General features: G+C 41.5%; 1 protein-coding gene across 5 annotated transcripts in view; it reads right to left on the minus strand.

Moving 5' to 3' along the window:
• Positions 1-14301, minus strand: part of PARP6 (poly(ADP-ribose) polymerase family member 6) — a 116885-nt gene that overhangs the window by 89515 nt on the left and 13069 nt on the right. For all 5 annotated transcript variants that reach the window (XM_030190369.1, XM_030190368.1, XM_030190372.1 and 2 more), the window contains exons 3-4: positions 13357-13434; positions 7310-7404 (exon numbers count right to left, since the gene is read on the minus strand). In XM_030190369.1, coding sequence (XP_030046229.1) covers positions 7310-7404; positions 13357-13434 — 173 coding nt within the window. The remainder of the gene's footprint in view (positions 1-7309; positions 7405-13356; positions 13435-14301) is intronic.

Here is a 14301-nt window from a genome sequence, read left to right on the forward strand (position 1 = left end):
AGGGGCAGAGGACTGGCAGAGCCGACAGCTGCTCTACTGCTCAGACACCCTCTTGCTGCCTGCACCTGGGGTGGACCACACCCACTGTCCCGCCTTTGGTATACTAGGGATCATTGGCACTATATTTGAATCCACTTTTAGGTTTGACGACCACCTCTCCGGAGTTTTGGTAGTTTTGATGCATTATAGAAAAGCAGGTTACATAAGTTAGAAAGCACTCAGGCAGGAGTTAAGATCATCGAAAGAGAAGCTCGATATCATGAGGCCATGGAGTTATAGAAGGCTGACAGCCCTTTTAGCAATGACAGAACCACCTGGTTCTTCTCAGTTCAACATAACCATCCCTGACAACTGTTTTAGATTTCTCTGGAACCAAATAAGTGCTTAACACTGATTTTCAGCACTAGGCAGCTAACTCAGGATCTCTTTTACTAAGCCATGTAGGCGCATACGCATGCCCAATGCGCGTCAAAATGGACTTACCGCCCAAGTACCCTGTGGCTCTTACGGTAATTTCATTTTTGGCGAAAGTCTGCTATGCGCGTCTGAAAAATAATTTTTATTTGTGGATGCACTCCAAGTGGCATCTGACGAGCGTAGGTCCTTACCGCACAAATTCTTTACCGCTGGCAAAAACCCAAAATGGACACGTGGCAATTCTGATTTTGCCGTACATCCATTTTCGGGGAAAAAAAAGAGGCCTTTTTTACAGGCGCGCTGAAAATGATTCTGCGCATGCCCAAAACCCACGCCTACACAACCACATCTGTGCCAGAGCCGGTGATGGGAGGTGGGGCTGGTGGTTGGGAGGCAGGGATAGTGCTGGGCAGACTTATATGGTCTGTGCCAGAGCCGGTGGTGGGAGGCGGGGCGGGGATAGTGCTGGGCAGACTTATACGGTCTGTGCCCTAAAAAAGACAGGTACAAATCAAGTTAAGGTATACACAAAAAGTGGCACATATGAGTTATCTTGTTGGGCAGACTGGATGGACCGTGCAGGTCTTTTTCTTCCATCATCTACTATGTTACTATGTTACACTACCGCAAGCCACTTTTCAGCGAGCCTTTGTAAAAGGACCCCTTGGGAAGTCATTGTAGAAGCATCTACATAGGAAAATTGTAGCATATACATACAGGAGTAAATGGCATTTTCAGAAAGCTTCTATTTACACCTGCAGATACCCCAGACGCAGGGATTTCAAGGGAGCATGGTTTGGGCAGGCCTAAAAAGTATATATAAAGGGGTTGATATTCATCGTGATTTAACCAGCCACTAAAAATAACTGGTTAGCGCCAAACACAAAACCGGCCATTTGCGAGTGTTCCAAGGCAGAATCAGCATTTGGCCAGTTAAGTGCTGATATTCAGCACTTAACCGCATAAATAGGACCACAAAAAGTCAGTCCCATCTTTATGTGATAACCCACAGCCAGTTAAGTGCTGAATATTGTACTTAATTAGCTAGGTCAGTGGTTCCCAAACCTGGTCCTGGAGGCACCCCAGCCAGTCAAGTGTTCAGTATATCTACAATGAATATTCATGAGAGAGATTTGCATGCAGTGGAGACAGTGCATTCAAATCTCACTCATGAATATGCATTGTGGGTAACCTGAAAACCTGACTGGCTGGGGTGACTCCAGGACCAGATTTGAAAACCACTGAGCTACGTGTTAGCCAGCTCCACAAACCCTGAAATTCAATGCAGGTGCCTGGACATGGCCCGACACTGAATTTCCAGGTTTAGAGCCAGCAGTGGTCGGCAAAATGCTGATGGCTGCAGGCTGAATATTAAGCCCATAACTCCCATTTTATGGTGAGAACACATGTCCATTTGAAAAACAATTTCCATATCAGCCTCTGCAAGTGCCAGAACCTGATCATTTGGATCTGGGGTCTCCACCGGTGGTTCCCCTTGTCTAATTACACCTTAAAATTTTAAGAAAAAAAAAAAGAGCTATTTCATCAGGCTCCTTAACTTGCTCCTCTCATATGTACAGCATTTTAAAAAGGAAGGAAAAACAAAAGGCTAATTCTGAATATTTTTGTCATATAATAAATTTATATTTTTCTCTCTTATCGATCTGCTCTTTTGTTTTTCCATCTTGGAGTTTGCAGACCGGTTGCCCTGTTGTTTTCTTTGACCCTCAGCATTTTAAAAATCCAGCACATACAGTGTATGTTCCAAAACCGGTGCCTATGTGCGTAGATGCCAGTATTCACACATGTAAAGCCCATGGTAATGCAGCTCTCTTTACACATGTGTAGGTTTGTAAAATGGATGTTCCAACTGCACATCCTTGTATACATTTTACAAAAGGTTCTGCATTCACTAAAATTTGCAAGTTACAGCAAGAAAACTTTGCTCATCCTGAGATGCAGCAATGGAACGAGATGTGAACATCAGGCATGCTAATCTGCCTTCCCCTTGCCAGCACCCCCACTATCCCCAAGCATTCCCCAACCTCCTATCCAGCATCCTAAGCAGCCTCAAGTTCTCCTCACCCTGAACCCTCCTACAGTAAAAGAATCCTCCCTTTCACAACTCTTCCCCCAACACTGAAAATTAAGTTTGCTGCTTCAAATTATACTCATAACCCTCCCCCTCCAAGTTTTCCAGCATCCCACTCTCACCATACAGCAGGAAGATAAGTCACTATTTTCCTACTGACTTGGCCATCAATTTGGAACGACACCACTACAAACGCCTTCACATCGTGACTCACACATGCAGATCACAGTGATAAGATGCACTTAGAGATACCATTCTGGGAGTGACTGTCCCCATACTGGTAAAGGAAGGGGGGGTTCTGACAGACTGGAAGGCGCCAGAGGGCCTGGATGGCAGAGAGAGTCATGCAATTAGGGCGATGGAAGCTGATCTTCAATATTAGTAGAGGAGAACTTTTGCTGTACAGAATTTGGGGGTGGGGGTGATAGTGGTGTAATCTACTGTTGAAGGGGATCCAAGATATGGAATGGGGGTGGTTCAATGCAGACAGTATACAGGGAATATGGAGGGCTTGGGGCTACTCAGGATTCTGGGTGGAAGGGATAGGAAGATAGGGATGCTGAGGGTACTAGGTGGGAGAGAGGGAAAGAAAGAATTTTGCAGTGATCCATAATTTTCTCCAGTAACGAGGGCTCAGTCATTAACATACTCACCCTGATTCTATAAAAAAGTTGCCAAAAATTGTGTGCGCAAATTTAGGTGTGATCCCAATTTTAACAGAATGAGCCAATTAGTGCCAACAATTGTTTTAACAATTATTGGCACCAATTAGATTTCATTTTTTCTAGTCACGTTAAATCATTCATGTGACTTCATTACTTTTTTCCATAACAGTTTCACTAGTAATAGAAGAACTCGTAACCAGATGTTGCCAAGTTTTCCGTCAGTTAGACTAGTTAGATCAAGGAAGCTGTTTGATTCTTTCCTTCATTACTGAATGCCATCGTTGTGGAATTCATTAGCTAGAGAGATTTGTTTGCTTAATAATTATCAGTTCTTTTGTAAAGGCCTGCAGTAGTGTGGGCGCATCTTTTGGGCACGAAGTGGGCCACATTTTACCACGACTGGGAAAAAGGCCTTTTTTAATGGGCCGGGAAATGGGCGTATGCAAAAATTAAAACTAGCACACACCTATTTATGGCCTGAGCCCTTACTCCAGCCATTGACTTAGCAGTAAAGGATCACACACTACCCACGCAGTAACCATGCAGCGCACCCCAACATGGCCACACTGCCAATTACTGCCGGGAAAGTGACATGGCCCGGCACTGAATTTGCAGGTTTAGCGCCAGCAGCAGTCAGCAAAATGCTGATCACTGCCAGCTGAATATCGAGCCCGTAACTCCATATCAGCCTCTGCAAGTGCCAGTTACCTGATCATTTGGATCTGGGGTCTCCACCGGTGGTTCAAGGTGCAATTGTGCTAACCCCTGTAATGTCTAAACTCGTAATTACCACCAGGTGCACGCGCTATCCCAGCGGTAGTGCCAATTTGGCGCACACAACCCATGCGTTAGACCTCCCGCAGCTTTGTAAAAGGGCCCCTAAGTGTGGTAAGGAGTAAGTAGTATTGTTGCATCTTTTTAGACACATTATTGTTGCCATTTGGCAGGGTTTTTATTTTCTTTTTTTATTTTAGTTATATTTGTACCCCGCGCTTTCCCACTCATGGCAGGCTCAATGCGGTAGGCAATGGAGGGTTAAGTGACTTGCCCAGAGTCACAAGGAGCTGCCTGTGCCGGGAGTCGAACTCAGGTCCTCAGTTCCCCAGGACCAAAGTCCACCACCCTAACCACTAGGCCACTCCTCCACAGTGTTTTATCAATAATATTTTTGTTAATATTTTCTGTTTAGATAGAAATTTACTGACAGTTTTGTATCTTCTGGAGTTTTGTCTCTACTAGTCTTTGGTGTCATCCGCAATGAACTATCTCTAGATATTTGCAGACTAGAAGGTGTAAATAATGAGCACGGGTGTGCACTTTGAAACAAGACAGAGCAAAAAGGCAAAAGGCTGATAAGCATGTGAGCCAGAGACTCATGATCTGATAAGACATTCTTGCGTGCAAGCAGCCATGAGAGGGAGGCCAGTGTAAATAAACAGGAGAATGTGGATTAGCAACTTAAGGGAAAATAGATGGTGAGAACAGAGAACAGAACAATCTCTGAGGAAGAGAAGTGCTAAAGTAATGTGAAACATTGTTTAACATAAAAGTATATAAGCAGCTGAACCAAATCATTACTTTGGAGAAACGGGTTCAGATAATACCTTTGTATAGCAAAGCCCGTTCTCCCATGAGAAACTATTAATTATATCTGTACCTTTATATATCCGTACTTTGGTAAGTAAATAAATTACTTTTCTCATAAGCGGCAGCCTTGGTCTTTTATCTCTACAAATTGTGGGTAACTGGTATATGAAGATTTAGAGAGGTGGTAAAAAGACCTAAAAATTTACACTGAATTAATTCAAAGACCCATATAACACTTTTCTATTAATTTATTTATTTTCAGCACTTAATATACAAGTGATCCCTGAGGCGACTATGCAGTTTACAGTTCCTGTTACAGGTACTTCGCACTGTCCCTACTGGGCTCAGAATCTAACTTATATATGTACATAACATAATTGGGACTTACCCGTGTAAAGTTAGACTCGTGATCCGCGCTTAAAGTTTACGCATGGGCCAAAAAAGGGGGTGTGAAATTGTGAGGAACATGGGCACTTCAGGGTGGATTGAGGGTGTGGTTTTGAGTTACATGCATTAATTGTAGAATGACAGTATTCCACATGTAAATTTAGGTGCGGGCATTCGCATCATGTTTTTGTTTGTGCAAATGGCAGCACCTAAATTTACAGTGACCTCTCTGCTTAACCGTTAAGTCTATAGAACTGTGCCAAATTTTAGGTGCAGCTTATAAAATACTGCTTATGCGGGGAGGGGGGGAGCGGAGGATGGCAAGGATTTTTTAGGTGCCAAATATAGAATCTAGCTCACAATGGCTATAATGAATGCTGCACTATGCAAGTGTTTACAGAGTATGTTAGGACTGAATCCTAGCACAGGCAGTATTTCAGAGCCCACATGGCTTTGGTGAATAAGCTATGTAGCTATATCTCTGTGATATCTGTAAGGGGTAGAAGTGCATACCTTAAAGGCACATATACACTCTCCATAATCAGATACACAATTATCACACAGGAGAAGAGCCATTTTCAAAAGCCATGTATCTGTCTTTTTACCTACAATCGTGGAGTCAAGATTAGGGCAGGAATTGCTAGGACATATGTAGCCTTGTGTTTTCAAAAAGTACTTTGCTGAAGTCAGAAAATCTGCCCACAGAAAAAGCAGGTGCAAGCCTCTGCAGGTACCAGGGATGGGCACAAGTAAAAATATTTTAGTTAATTTTTGGAATTTTCAGAAATGTTCTCGATTTTTTAGTTTAGTTTACTAAATATAGACAAAAATCAATTTAATGTGAATTTATTGGTAAGTTAGCATGGTAAGTTAACACAGGTTAAATTGGCTTTGTGCCACCAAGGGGTCCTTTTACTAAGCTGAATTAGGCACTAATGTGCGCCTAACAGCAAAAATGGTCTAACACGGGGCACACTAAAGCATTCCACATTGGTTTTGTCATCTGCGTATCTTTTTTTTTATTCCTTTTGGAGAGGACGAGTCAGGGGCACAGAGTGGTTAATGGCTGCAAGTGCTCCCATGGTAATATTTATCAAAGGTTGTGCACTAACATGGCCATACATTCAACAAATAGAAAAAAAAAAAGTCCTTTTCTATGGATGCACTAAAAATGGGTTTAGTGCATGGGAAAGTCCTGCATAAGGACACATTAAGCTAATTTCTTAGCGCAGCTTATTAAAAGAGTGCCTAAATTTTTTTAAGGTGTGGTAATGAGTCAAATGTACACTAATGAATGAGCATTCCTAACAGGTAATTTTTTTTTTCCTTAGGTAACTTTCAAAATGAAAGTGTATATTTTTCCACTGAAAACAGAGACCACAGATAAAAAAAAAAATTTTAAATTTAAAAAGTACCCACAGTACTTGCTGCAATACAAACCATTTAAAATTTATGACCGCAGAGTATACTGAAATCAAAACCGTGTACCTATCTCAAAAAACTTTAAACAATTCAAAATATGGCCATTAAACTCATCTGTCATGCACGTTTGATAGCGTCTCTCCTCTATTTCAGAAATTTCATTGGCTTCCCATGAATAACATATCAAATACATATTTCTTACTCTTACTTTTAAAGCACTTTGGGACCCTTTTACTAAAGCAAGCCAAAAAATGGCCTGCGCTAGTGTAGCCGCGTGTATTAGACACGCACATATCCGTTTTTCAGCGTGCCTGCACAAAAGGCTATTTTTTTGCCGAAAATGGATGTGTGATAAAATAAAAATCAGCGCACGTCCATTTTGGGCCCGAGACCTTACTGCCACCATTGACTTACCTGGTTAGTGCCACGCAGTAGAAAATAGAAATTATTTTCTGCTGCGTGTCCAAAATTAGAATTACCACCCGGGGCACGCAGTAGCTGGGCGGTAGTTCTAATTTGACACACGTTGTACGCATGTAGGCACTTATCTAACCTCACCCATCCCTCTGTCTACCCTTACTCTTATACCCTGATTGTTGGCTGCTTATTTTACTTTCCTGTCAAATAATTATAGTTCTCGTCTTTGTATTTTAATTTGTAAACTGCTCAGTTCTGCTAGTCAGCTTGGGCGGTATAGTAAGTCTTAATAAACATAAACACATCTGGTCTTGGACTTTACCTGACAGACACAGAGTTTTCACTGTAAATCTCTTTCACCGCCTCAATGTCTGCATCAAGTTGTGGGTGTCGGTATAAATCCGCCGCACACGTGCCCTGGAAATACAGGTAGAACAGAGGCGGTGAAGATATAAGACAGGAGATAAAAGTGTATCAGCCTGAAAGAAATATTGATAGCTGTGTTTAAAGCTCCTTGCATAGAAGACAGACCCAGAATATAAACAGAAACACAAGAAGAAATGTGAGAAAATAGTGACAAAACAAAGAGAAACGAGCAACTTGCAGGAAACTATAGACGAGACAAAAATGAAAGCGTAACAAAGGAGAAATAGAAGAACCCAAAGAGGAGAGCAGAAAAGAAAAAACAAAGGAGAAATTTAAAAAAGGTTAATTTTAGGTGACCTGTTATAGAATGAGGAGGTTACAGCCTAGATTCGTGTGATTACCTACTACCTGAAGAGGTAGGATTGGTTTAAAAAAAAAAAAAAAAAAAAACATTGACTGTGAGGTTTAAATATAGAACTGTATATGGACAGATTTACTGTTTATTATACCATATCCCTAATGCTTTCCAAAAATATCCTTTTCCGCAGTTCTTTGGGTTTCTGTTCATGCTTTACACATATCCACGCAATGTCTGCATGGGGTTCTGATACAGAGCAGCACTCCGATTTGTTTAAATTCCTAATGGAGGGAGCAGCTTTGTAAAACTTTAAATCTGATTATTTCCTTAAGAATCATAATGATTTTGTTCTATCTGCTCTAAAAAGACTTTATACTAGTAACTCAAGGACTGAAAGTGGAGGAGTGGCCTAGTGGTTAGGGTGGTGGACTTTGGTCCTGGGGATCTGAGGAACTGAGTTTGAGTCCCACTTCAGGCACAGGCAGCTCCTTGTGACTCTGGGCAAGTCACTTAACCCTCCGTTGCCCCATGTAAGCCGCATTGAGCTTGCCATGAGTGGGAAAGTACGGGGTACAAATGTAACAAAAAAAAAAAGTGGAACAGTTCGAGCCCCTAATTTGTATTAAAGGGCAATGGAAGTATCGTTTTACCATGGCAAAAAGCATAGTAACATACTAAATGTCGACAGATAAAGACCTGCATGGTCCATCCAGTCTGCCCATCAAGTTCCACTTCTTCATTATTAAAGACTGGTACATTTTATCTCCATCTTACCCTGCCAATTTTGGGGCACAGACAGTAGACGTCTGCCTGTCACTGGTCAAACTTCCCAACTACTTGAGTTGCCATCAAAGCCCACTCTAGCCTCAATGCTGATCTATTTTTGCAATTTACAGGACCCAGCATTGGTGATACTTCCCACCCTCTGAAGCTGCCATCAAAGCTCAGTCAAGCTATGAGACAATTTAAGTTTTGCTTTAATTGGTTTCCATCCTTTTTCTATGTAGATCAGCCGCAAAGGTTAGGACTTTAAATCATGCTTGGACATTGTTTAAAAATACCATCGTGGAAGCCCAGACCAGACGTATTCTATGTATTAACAAAGCTGGAATGAAGTGCAAATGACAGCCACTATGGTTAAAAGGTGATGTGAAAGAGGCCCTTAGAGCCAAAAGAACATCCTTCAAAGAATGGAAAAAGGATCTGAATGAAGAAAATAAGAAGCAACATAAGCACTGGCAAGTTAAATACAAAGCATTGATAAACAAGGCTACAAGAGAATATGAAGAGAAACTTGCCACTGAGGAAAAAATATCATAACAGCAGCTTTTTCAGGTACATTAGAAGCAGAAAATCTGTGAGGAAATCCATGGAACTGTTAGACCATGAAGGAACAAAAGGGGAACTCGGGGAGGACAAGGCCATAGCAGACAGACTGAATGAATTCTTTGCTTTGGTCTTTATGGAAGAAGATGTAAGATCTACTTGTACCATTTAAAGAGTGATGATGCAGAGGAACTGAAGGAAATCTCAGTGATAGAAAAAATAAGGCTGGGACTTTGTTCTGGTGAATAGAAAGAAACAAAACCTACCAAAAAGCTCCTACATTTGAATTATAGCTAAGAAACATCATGCCCCAAAGCTGCTGCTCTCATTACAGCTTCTGCCTCTGTGCAGACTAAATGCTTGAGCCAAGGTGACAGACTTTTTTCATGTGCTAAACGTATGCACATTGAATCTGTCATGCAAGAAGAACAAGAACTAATGGAGGGGGTGGCGAGACTAAGAAGCATCTGTGGCAACCAGAAATCCATCCCAGAAACGCATCTAGAGACACTAGGGATCTCCACCAAAGGACATGTTGTGCAGAAAAAGGACAGCTGGACACATCACCAGATCATTCCAAACCTGATGGATCAGTGGCCAATAAGAAGCAAGAAGTTGAGGTGGTTGATGATTCCCTTCTGAGGGGTACAGAGGCACCTACCTGCCAACCTGTGCTGTCTGCCTAGTGCCAAGATTCGAGATGTAGCAGAAAGTTTGCCGAGACTCATCATGCCTACTGACCATTATCCTATACTGCTCATCCATGTTGGCACAAATGATACTGCTAGATATTCTACTGACATATCAAATATGACTTCATGGCTCTGGGACAGAGGGTGAAGCAATTAGGTGATCAGATGGTGTTCTCATCAATCCTTCTTGTTAAGGGTAAAGGCCAAATGAGGGAAGCTCACATTCTAGAGTTAAGTGTGTGCCTGCGTGGAAGATGCCAATGTGAACGCTTTGGTCTCCTAGATCATGGGATGATTTTCAAAGACTTGCTGAGCAGAGATGGTGTCCATCTATCAAAGAAGGGATGAAGTTTATTCTGTAACAGACTGGCTAATATATTAAAGAGGGCTTTAAACTAAATCCACTGGGGATGGGTGAGAAAAGCCCCAAAGTCATTAATAACCCTCAGAAATGTACGACATCAAATATCTTTATAGAAATGGGGAAAACAGTAACATCTGGAGAGCTCTGTATACCAATGCCCGTAGTATGGGAAACAAATTTCCAGATCTAAAGTCTGTAATGGTAGAAGCCGGCTTGGATTTAGTGGCAGTCACTGAGACTTGGCTCACAGAGAACCATGACTGGGATAGAGTTATACTTGGATATAATCTATTCAGGAAGGACAGGGTAAGAAAAAAGGGTGAAGGAATGGCATTATATGTTAAGAATAATATTAAAGTGACAGAATTGCAGGACATATTGGGTAAGAAAGAAGCACTGTGGGTTAATCTGGAAAAAGAGAATGGAAAATTTACATACAGGCCTCCTTCACAGTCAGAAAAAATGGACAGAGATTTAATTGAAGACATTCACAAGATAGCTAGGAAAGGGGATGTACTACAGATAGGCGATTTTAATATGTCATGTCAAAGTGACAGAATTGCAGGGCATATTGGGTAAGGAAGAAGCACTGTGGGTTAATCTGGAAAAAGGGAATGGAAAATTTACACACAGGCCTCCTTCACAGTTCGAAAAAATGGACAGAGATTTAATTGAAGACATTCACAAGATAGCTAGGAAAGGGGATGTACTACAGATAGGCGATTTTAATATGTCAGATGTCAATTGGGGCATCCCTGCTGCGAGGTCGTCTAGAAGCAAGTTGATCTTGGATTCTCTACAAGAAGAATTGTCCCAGCAGTTGGTAACGGAACCCACGTGGGATGGAGCTATTCTAGACCTGGTGCTTACAAATGGTGAGAGTATTTCTGATGTTACGCTTGGAGATCATTTGGCATCTAGTGATCACCAAATGGTGTGATTCAATATTACGACACAGGAGGGGAGAGCTTATTCGAGATTGAAGGTCCTAGACTTAACTTTGGCAAGGTGGAAGAATATGTCGAGAAAGACTTAGTTGGATGGGAACAGCTAAAGGAAGTAGAACATCAGTGCACAAAACCACAAGGAGCTATTTTAAAGGCAACAAACCTTTATGTTAGAAAAGTACATAAAAGTAAGAGGAAAAGAAGGCCACTTTGGTTCTCAAACGTAGTAACTGAAAAGGTAAGGTAAAAAAAATTAGCCTTCATAAATTACAAGACAACTCAGAAAGAGGAAGATGGACAAAAATACCTAGAAAAGTTAAGAGTATCTGGAAAAGCTGTCAGGAAATCAAAAATGCAAATGGAAGAAAAGATAGCCAATACGGTAACATTGGGGGACAAGACATTTTTTAGATATTTAAGTGATAGGAGAAAGTGCCAAAATGGCATTGTGAGGTTCAAGGGAGAAGGTGATTAAATTTGAAGATGACACAAAACTATTCGAAGTTGTCAAAACACATGCAGATTGTGAAAAATTGCAGGAAGACCATAGGAAATTGAAAGACACGGCATCCAAAGTGGTAGATGAAATTTAATATGGACAAATGCAAAGCAATGCACAGAACAGGTAAATGTGAATCAATTTTTCACTCTTTCAAAAGTACAAAGACTGTTGGAAGCAAGATACTGGGCTGACCCAGTATAGCTATTCATATGTTCATCTGTTTATCCCATGCATTTTTGAATTCAGTCACTGTTTTTGTCATCACAACCTCCCATGGGAGAACATTCCAGGCAACCACCACCCTTTCCATGAAAAAAGTATTTCCTGGCATTGCTCATAATTCTCCCACCCTGCAACCTCAATTTATGACCTCTAGTTCTACTGCTTCCTGAACAGTACTGTTTAATAAATCTTATCTCACAGTATTTTTTTAACTTACATTCTCAGCCACAGATATGCAAGGTGGCAGCACCCCTCCCCAAGGCCAAATAAGTGTCCTCAAAGCTTCCCACCAATACCTCCCCTGGTGATCTATCAGTCACTGTCTCGTCCCTATCCTCCCATTGTGACCAGGAGGGTGTATGGCAGATCGTCTGTAAGGAAATGTATGAAAGGATACACATATGGAAGGCCTTCTGCATAAGAATGAGTCAGGGTACATATCAGAAAACTGAAACAGGACCAGTGGGAGGTAATGTTAGTGCAGCCTTTGAGTGTTCAGTACCAACATACAGGACACTGAGTATTTGTTTAACATGCCACGACACTTCTCCCCTGTACTATCACTATCATGCCATATTGACTGTGGGATTAAACACAACAGGGCTGTGAGGGAGTGGGTGGTAGAAGGCAGGGTTTTTTTTAAGAACACTCCCTCACTGAGGCTGGAACTGAGCTACCTTAAGGCAGTGGATAGCTTAGTCAGTCTGTCTGGCCAGGAGGGTGGGGCTCAAGCAGAGAGCAGTAAGTTAAAAGCCCTCTGGCAGAACAGGATGGAGGTCCTGAAGAAGATGAAGGGATCCTCCCTGGGTGTTCCATGTTGAGGTTGTATTTCCTGAGGTAGAGGGAAGCAGAGTGGCAGAAACTTACTCTAGGTAGAACAAGGTTTACCTGGAAACCCTATAAGTTATTAGGCCTTGAGACCAGGCTAGAGGAAGGCCTGGGTGTGTTTTTAATGTGGAGCCTGTCAAGGACAAGACTATGGGAAGTTTACAGGAACCCTGAATGCATACTGAGACTGTGGAACCTGTCAGGGATAGGACTACAAGAAGACTGCAGGTAAATAAAGAGATAATGCTTTATCCAGACTGTAAGCTAAAAAGGCTTGTATACATGAACGTACAATTTTTTTTTAAAAAACTTGTTTTTGTTTTGCTTCCATCCCTTTGGATGGATGTATTTCTGAGGGTTCCAAACCTGGACGCAGGTCCATGCTACCACAGGGGCCAATAATTAAAAGCATTTATCCTGCTGCCCAGAAAAATGTTGCCGACAGTGCTCTAGACAGTGTTATCAAATGTCTTTACAGACTGCCTCAGCACCATACAGTCAGGGCTAAGACACAAGTCATCCAGACTGCAGCAATTTTCAGCGTGCTATCCAAATAAGTAGCCTTTTAGACAGTAAAAAAAGCTGTTGTATGTGCTACCAGATAGCAGCTGAATATCGCCACTAACCAGATACTGCTTGCAATTCACCAGCAGTCAGTATCCAAATACCGCCACAAAATATTTTTATTTTTCTGCCCCCAGTGGCCAGCGTTTAAAGAAAAAAATGCTCACCACCTGGGCTCAATATCAGGTGGAATTACTTACCTGGACTCCATACAGGAATTCTTCCGATTCATTGTCTGCATCAGAATCATCATCAGTCCAGTACTGGCCTTTGCTGTCCTGTCATATGATAAGAAAACAACTGCTTAAGTTTACCAAGAAGGGGACAACAGCTACTTTTATCAATACTAAATCAGGGCGTGGGAAGATATTTTGGAAATGGAAAAGTTAATAATCTAAAAATGCTGTGTACATCTGCTGGACTAGGAATGTAGAAATGCAAAAATGGCATTAAGTAAACCCCAGGAATTTTGTTTTATTGCAATGCAAGGGAAATTAGACAAAGATTTTTCCAACTGGTTATGTGGAATTGATTTGACTTTGTCTATACAACTTTAGCTAGGTAGACAGATTTAATCACAAATTTCAGAATTTATCACTTTCCTTTTTCTGCACCAAAAGCTGGACAACTACCTTTCAGTATGGGGCCACAGTTCATCTGTCCTTTTCACCTACCCCTCTCCCCTGTTGGCTTCCAGATGTGGAGGATTTAAAGGACCACATCACTGTACCTGTTCCAAGAGAGAGTTTCTCTATCTGCAGTTACGAAGTTGAACATTTCAAATAGAAGAAAAGAAAATTATATTAAAAAGTTGTAAAACAAAAGCAAACAGCATTGAAGAAAGTAAAACAAAACAGCCAAAAGAGAGACAGAAGGAAGCAGAATGACAGGTATCCCATGTTATCTTCTTCAGTAACTGTTCCTTACCTGCTGCATCTTTCCCTCTCTCCAAATACTCCCCACCTTTCTCTGCTATAGTTTCTTTCTCCATATGGTAACCCATTTTACAATTCCACTTTCTTTAAAAGAACTTTGCCATACGGGAAAAGACCAAAGGTCCATCAAGCCCAGTTTCCTGTTACCAACAGCGGCCAATCCAGTTCACAAGTACCTAGCAATATACCAAGAGAGTAAAACAGATTTTA

This window comes from Microcaecilia unicolor, chromosome 1, assembly GCF_901765095.1.
Source record: "Microcaecilia unicolor chromosome 1, aMicUni1.1, whole genome shotgun sequence".
Lineage (NCBI taxonomy): Eukaryota > Metazoa > Chordata > Amphibia > Gymnophiona > Siphonopidae > Microcaecilia > Microcaecilia unicolor.